General features: G+C 46.4%; 2 protein-coding genes across 2 annotated transcripts; one reads left to right on the top strand and one right to left on the bottom strand.

Moving 5' to 3' along the window:
* Positions 1-1,040: 1,040 nt before the first annotated feature.
* On the bottom strand, positions 1,041-2,570 carry TRVA0_082S00364 (uncharacterized protein; the record flags this gene model as incomplete). Its single annotated transcript, XM_076687869.1, has 1 exon — positions 1,041-2,570. One exon carries the CDS (start codon positions 2,568-2,570, stop codon positions 1,041-1,043), a length of 1,530 nt encoding a protein of 509 aa, XP_076537909.1.
* A 1,929-nt stretch (positions 2,571-4,499) lies between these two features.
* Positions 4,500-6,263, top strand: TRVA0_082S00342 (uncharacterized protein; the record flags this gene model as incomplete). Its single annotated transcript, XM_076687868.1, has 1 exon — positions 4,500-6,263. One exon carries the CDS (start codon positions 4,500-4,502, stop codon positions 6,261-6,263), a length of 1,764 nt encoding a protein of 587 aa, XP_076537908.1.
* Positions 6,264-7,602: the final 1,339 nt, after the last annotated feature.

Here is a 7,602-nt window from a genome sequence, read left to right as displayed (position 1 = left end):
TATTCCACACGTGACGGAAGTACTGGAACTGGGGCCAAATCATGTGCCATGGGGCCTGATGTTGGAAAAGCAGGGCCGTGCCAGTGGGGGATAACTGATAATGGGACAATGAGCTCCACAACGCGCGCTGTGCCAATAGCGGCAATGTCAAATGTGCGCATCTGAATGGGCGCCGGTAGGCCGGGGATGGCCATATAATCAGTGCAACGAAGCTGACAAGCATGGTGAGGACAACCAGTTACGCTGAGTTTCGCATAGTGATGCGTAAAGAGCTTCAGGGCTAAGCGTTGGGCGTCAGATATCGTAGCATAAGTAGAAGGTTCCAGAGATCCATACCACCACCTTGTGCCACCGGGGTTTCGAGAATCCGCTTATTAGCCGGCAGTTTTGCTACACTTATCACGTAGCGTCACCCACATAGTATCTAGAAGGGACTTCAAAGACCGCGGCGGAATCAGATAGTACGGGTGCAGGAAGAACAATTTGGACTCTATGAATGCCAATAAAAAACAATTAGCCGCCACAGGTTGAGTGTACAAAGGCAAAAGGCATGGAAGGGAGGCGAGCTTTATTACAGAGAGAAAGGTCGGCCAAGGATTAGCCGTTTTTAAAGAAGTATCCAAGCCAATAGGAACACCCAAGTACTGTAGCGGGAAGCTTTGATGGAAGCACCGATCCGGGTAAAACGAGAGGTCGCAGCACTCAACACGGGCCAAGGATTGCTGCGGAGTTTGATGATACGCGTCTTACCATAATTGAGGCGTCATCCGGACAACGCACAGAAGGGGCTCAAGGAAGTGTCCGCTCGACACTGGGCAGACGTGGAACACCGATAAATACGTCAATGGGCAGTGTAAGTAAAATACATATGACGACTCCAACTGAAAGACCGGAGGGAGATTCAATCTTAACAGGGGAAAGCATTTCCATGCACGTTTTTAACCTTTTAGCGTGTGCAGAGGTTCGCAAGCTCTATCAGGCTTCTGGACCCGTTGTGTTAGGATAGGGCCGCTTCAACTCCTTGCCCACCAACTATCGTCTTAACTAAGGGTTACCTCAGCCGGAGGCCCCTTTGGAATTACGAAGGCTCCCGTCATACAGCCAAAAAACGTCGACATTTCAGCAAACCCTTCCCACTCAGCCTTAAAGGGATAGCTCATGATGCGGCGCACTGATATGAGCAACTGTACACCCACACCAAAGAATATAAGATAAAGTGAAGTCCATATGTTGTAACCGATCTGGAAGGAGTCCACGTCCCCTAACGTCAGTCGCCTGAACGACAGTGGCCCAAAAATCAGTTGCCCAAAAATCAGTTGCACAAACATCAGCGTAACAAAAATCCGTATTGTTTCGAAGTTTGTCCTGATTGATGGAATTGATGGAGATAATGTGCCGCTCAAGACCATTATAATAGAGTAAAGGTATCGGTGTACCGAAAGTGACGGGAATAGTGGACCACAAAACACACCAAACCGTGGATATACTGGTGGAAGACCCGGTTTGCGCCATTGAACTTGCAACTTAGCGCAAATAGACTGATCTCCTTCTTCTTTGCCAAGACGTACTGACATTTTTCCTTTTCTTCTTTTTTTTTCCTCCGAAGCCTTCATCACAGTGATGGATAGCACTCCACCGCCAACTTCGGCTAAGCTATCGTCGCCAATGATTTTCCTTCCAACTTCAGGTAAAACACTCAATATATTTTCTTGCTCTTCGTCGGTTGATACCATTGTACTTTGCACAATCCATCCGACTAGTGTACAAACAGCAAGCCAATGTAGTCCCCATAGCGATCTTTTTCCCATTTCGCAGGTGTATGCCGCCATCCATAATCCAATAATAACGCTGGCTTTGAAGATAGAGTCCCGCCAAGATAATACTAGTTGGTAGGAAGGGATCGGGTGCACGGTAACCGCAAAATCGTACTGCCGGTCCTGTTGGCCCTCATGCTGTCCCGCCACCTCGTTCTGTCCAGGCGCAGGGTTCTTTTGACTCGATGTCCGTAGGGTTGCGTTGAAATTTAGAAGCGTTCTGTAGTCATAGTCAAGGGACAATTTTTCTACTCTTCCACGTTTCGCCGATATGTAACGGAGATGTGTCGATTTCATATTGACTTTTTTAATGAGATCTTCGGGTTTGGCCACATCTAGGTATCCCCAGGCAAACGGTAATGAGTGGCTAGCAAAATCTGTGAACCGCATTCCATATTCATAATCAGCATTGGTCTGGTGACGACTCCAACTGTCAGTTGCGGCAGCAAAAACTTGCCAAGCTTGTTGCTTCAATGCGTTATACCAACTGAGTTGGCCGTTTATAATATTTTCAAAAAGCCATGGAATATTGGCAAGGACGACCCATAAGCCTCTCCTTTGGGATTCGGCCGGGTTGCGTGAGTCAAGAACAAGAGCCAGAGCAGCGAAATAAAATGGCGGACAGTATAATAGCAGCGCAAGAATCACGGCATGCCAGCTACCTGCTGGGATCATATAATCAACGATGCTTGTAGTAACATTTGTGAGAGTACTATTCGAGAGGGTAGTCAAGGCTAATGAATCCATATTAACCATAGCGTATCTGAAAATTTTCTGGCTCTTCTTTTATACTCTGGCACTTTTATCCGAGACAAGAACCAGAATCAATCTCCTGCTTACCTTATGAATTTACATGTATTTACATTTGAAATATACATTTAACCGCGTCAGGGAACCATTTTATTCTGGCCGTTCTTACCCTCTCTCGCCATCTTTATCCCTAATTCAGTTATTAGGTTAAGCATCCACAGTAGCGTGGTATGCAATGTGACATACTCATACTGCGGAAGATGGGGAGTTGAAGCGGATAGAGCCTAAGAACAATGTGGGGGGGGGGGGGGGCATTGCTCTTCAAATCTCAACAAAAAAAAGAAAAGTGCTACCTGACAGTACAACCCGGTGGTACAAATATGAATTGGCCAGAACAATTTCAGGGGTCACTTTGACAAGAGGGTAACTTCATACCTTCGCCGCAGGCCCGTTCCTCGTGGACTCACGTAGCAGTCTGTTTCAGCACCACTGCCTTCGACTTCCCCTTGGGTGATCATCGAAGTTATGGCATTCGTGCTGCTCCCTTACCTCAACTGCAATAGCTCTAACTTTCTCATGGTGGAATAGCTTATGTGCCTATATCTTGCGATCGGGAGGAGTGGGAGCAGAACTTTGCCGTCATCGCCAATATGAACGTTAGCGCCTGAGGCAGTGCACCTTAACTTCAAAAAAAATAGATGGGCTTGGGATGGGACGTCAGTCGAGGAATCGCTGAGCATGACCCCCCTCCCCCTTATATATAGCTACAATCATCCGAGCGGCAACAACGTCTCACGTTCGATCGGCAAGCATTTGAGAGCTCGTGTAATATCGCGTTGATTTAGACAACGTACGCCGAAATTATAAGGTATAATAGCTAGCGTCCAGCTGTAACTTTTCTCCATGGACTGCATTTTCTTGCATCGATCTGGATCTCCCGTACTGCGGCAGGTGTACATATGCATGTATACAACCGTTCTGCACATTCAGCCGTTAACTGGAACGAAGGACTGTACTTAGGTCAGCGCTCTGAAGTTGCTTTGACAAAGAAAACGGGGAGCCCCGTTAAGTCCGTTGGGCCCCGCCCGCCGGGGTTTCTGACTTACTAACATTACTCAACAGCCGTTTTACCCGACAAATGGTGGTATCGCCAGGGACTTCCGCCACTAGTGCAGCGTTAACCAGGGAGAACTCAACAGCCTTTTGGATTAGCCAATGGCACCACTAGTAGCTGATAGACAATAATCCAAAGGATGAAGAATTTAAAGGATAAAGGGAAGATATCGACTTTATATCGACTTTACTCTGATAGAAGTGGGCGTGAAAGGGTGAAGGGTGTTCCAAGAAATCAAATGGCGGTATTAGCAACGCTAGATGACCAAGTGAACGCTTCGGATGCCTGGCTATGGACCGGGGACAATACATTGAGTATTATCGTACATATAGCGGTACATAAAATTAAAAATAACATCAAGACTAATGCACTTATGCATGCATGAAATCGCAGAGCCATTTGCAGATGCTGGGGTGAGAAATCGAGGCCCGCCAAAGGTGTTTCTTGTCAAACAGGCCCCCGTATGGGGTTTCTCTTGGGATGCTTACTGTTGTATCATCCCTTCCCGTTTCCATGTCACAGAATACTATCCCAGGATGTACTATTTAATGGAATATCAGACATCACTGTTATTTAATGTCTATGCTAAGCGCATGAATCGACTGCCGGTGCACACGGGCACAAGTGCAGTTCGAGAGTGTTACGGTGTGTACCAGGCTACTGGGGAGACGGTCTGCCTAACTGAGTGAGGAGAGTGAGGTGCCAGAGATAGGAGTATAAAGTGGAGTCTGCCCCACACGGGGGAGCTAACCAGCAGGTTTTAACTAAATTGTCAAAATTTTTTTTGGCTCTATCTGCAGCTTTTTTAGACCAGATATCCTATGGTTAATATGGATTCATCAGCCTTGGCTGCCTTCTTGAATACTAATCTCACAAATATTACTACAACCTGCATTGATTATATTATCCCAGCAGGTAGCTGGCATGACGATATTATTGCGCTGCTTTTATACTGTCCCCCATATGTTTGCGCTGCTCTGGCTTACGCTATTGCATCATATAACCCGGCCGAAGCTCAAAGGAGAGGCTTATGGGTCTTTCCTGTTGACATTCTATGGGATCTCAAATATCTCAAGTATATTGGAAACGGCCAACTCAGTTTTTGTAATGCGTTGAAACAACTAGGTTGGCAAGTTGTTGCTGCCGCAACTGACAGTTGGAGTTGTCACCATAACAATGCTGATTATAAATATGCAGATGAGCAGTTCAAGTTCAGAGATTTTGAACGCCACTCATTACCTTTTGCCTGGGGGTACATAGATGTAACCAAACCCGAGCATCTCACTACAAGGGTCAAGCTAAATTCGCCAAGGCTCAGCTGCATACCGGTGAGACGGGGAAGTTTAGAAGAATTCCTTAACGTTGGAGAAAAGACGACTCTAAGAGTTGACGCAGGCTTATGCACATCGAGTCTGAAAACCCCGTCTACGACACTTGAACAGTCTCCGACAAATGCAATTACAGAGTCTCCAACACCTACAGAACAGAGAGCTGTATACGGCCGGAAACCTGCGGAGTCTTCGACACTGAGACTGCCTCAGAGAGCTCGACTTCGCCCGGAACGTGTGCAGATTCAGCATCTGGAACTCGCACCGTGGCCGATACCAGCACACTACGAGGCAGCTCAGCAGCGTGAGGACGAGCCACCGGCTTGGCCATATACTCTCGAGATTTCTGTGCACCCGATTGATTATTACATGCTAATATTATCTTGGCGAAAGTCCATCTTAATAGCTAGTGGTGTTATTGGGTTACGGATTGCAGGAATGACCTATGAAACGGGAATAGGCTCAGTACTGGCATTAATCATTTGCCCACTTGTTGGATGGTTTGTGCAAAGTACAATGGTGTCATTCGACGAAGGGAAAGGAAATATATTGAGTGTTTTACCTGAAGTTGGAAGGAATATCATGCTCAACGACAGTTTAGCCGAAGTTGGCGGTGGAGTGCTTGCCATCAATGTGACCAGAATTTCAAAAAAAAAAAATAAACGCAAAGAAGATAAAGACAAAAAAAAGGAAGAAGAAGAAGACGAGGGAGCAGTAGAAGAAGAAGAAGACGAGGGAGCAGTAGAAGAAGAAGAAGAAGAAGAAGCAGCAGAGGAAGAAGAAGAAGCAGCAGGACAAGGAGTATGTCAGACCATTAACTTGCAAGTTCAATGGCGCAAGCCGGGTTTACCACCACACATTCCCTGGTTTGGGGTGTTTTGTGGCCCACTATTCCCGTCGCTTTCGGTAAGTCGCTACCAATACTCGATTATAATGGTCTTAAGCGGCACATTATCGCCACCAGTCAGGGCGAAGTGTGGAACTGCTTTTGGGGCGCTTGTCGTGATGCTACTTGTCTTGCACTGGGCGTGTAAGACCCGGGGCTGGTATTACTTGTATGTCTGCGCTCTATCAATATTCTTGGGTGTTTTTATACATGTGTGGTTGGCATTATTACCGCATGGCATCAATGTGTGTGGCATCAAGATTTTCCATCTCTCTTACCCTGATTGGGTAAAGCTTGCTGAATTACTCACTTTTGTTGGCTTGTGGGCGACAACCATTCTACAAAACGAACAGAGTAGTTCGAAAGAATAAACAACAAAACGCCCTGTTCTTTGCCATCAATTCAGGCAGATGTATTGTACCCTTTTCTTCTCGAAGAAGAACAAATAGAACAATGGTGATATTGCTCCCATAAATACCGAGGAAAAATCCCGTGCCAGCCATCAAATGTGGGAATCCATCTAACGAGAGAATTGCGGTAAAAAGTCCCCAGAAACCAGCCGTCGCCCTGGGGTTTTCCCTTCTGTTGAGCAGGGTCGGAAGGCTCGCCTGGCAAGGAGCGGAGGTGCTTCACAAGTTTGTCCTCGAAGTCAGCGCATTAACCAGTGCAAAACCAGTTGTTGACACGGCGAGGTTATATGTGGGGGATATTCGTCATATGAGAAGAAGTTCCCTTTTATTGTACTTTATCTTAGTAGTTCGATAATGTCGACGCCACGGGAAAGGAGTGGGTTTGTTCACTGATTTTCATGTGACGATCGCTATGAGTAGCGAGATGGCTCTGCCAAATCCGTCGGCTACCCTTGTGCACAGGAATTACTGGACAACCAACCAACTTAGCATCATCGAGAAAGAGAACATAGGAATTATTTATGTCAATCTGGAGAGAAGCAAGGATAGACGACGTGCCATTGTTCAGGCTCTTAGTCCGTTTTTGCTTTCTGTTCTCTAGCGGTCCATAAGTTGCTTCAGATGACCTGCTAAACAACTTGGGCTCCATCCTTTAACGGCATTTTATGGCACCTATTGGAATCATAATCAATGTCAACAGAGGAGTAATGTGGGTGTTGAAAATGACATCAAATCGATCATTGTGACAAACAATGACATCAAGCACTTCATTCCGCAGCTGCATCACAAGGTCAACACTGACCAGTACTTTCTGGAAATAAACTAGCAAGTTCTACAAGATCAGTTGCGGCATGCACCCGGTGATCCATTCTCGAGCGGCCATGCCCTCCATATTTGGGCCCCATTGATGTATCGCATTTGCTTCGTGAGGATTGTTTACCCTCCTCCTCCTCCTCCTCCTCCTCCTCTAGGGTCCGGGAAAAAAGTTTCGTTGTCTTGGAATACCGGCAATAGTCTGGAACATTTCTTTGGGATCCCATCCCTCGCTAGATATTCATGGATTTTCTTGTTCCGGCAAAGAGGTACCTGCTTCATGGCGTAGATTTGTTCAACTTGCAGACCTTCTTTCCTCGATTTTCCACTTTGTAGCCCTGCGACCGTCGCATATAAAGTTTCTGGTCTGAGCTAGAAGCGCGCCGTAGTTGAGACTTCTTACAATTCCTGCAACCTTCTTGTGGAACTGAGAAGAATTCTTGCTGTTTTTTGCAATTGCTCGACAATCGCTACGACGCTGCCGCTT

The sequence above is a fragment of the Trichomonascus vanleenenianus genome (assembly GCF_965637985.1).
Source record: "Trichomonascus vanleenenianus strain CLIB 3782 genome assembly, contig: TRVA0_082S, whole genome shotgun sequence".
NCBI lineage: Eukaryota > Fungi > Ascomycota > Dipodascomycetes > Dipodascales > Trichomonascaceae > Blastobotrys > Blastobotrys vanleenenianus.
This window is presented reverse-complemented; position numbering and strand designations above follow the sequence as displayed.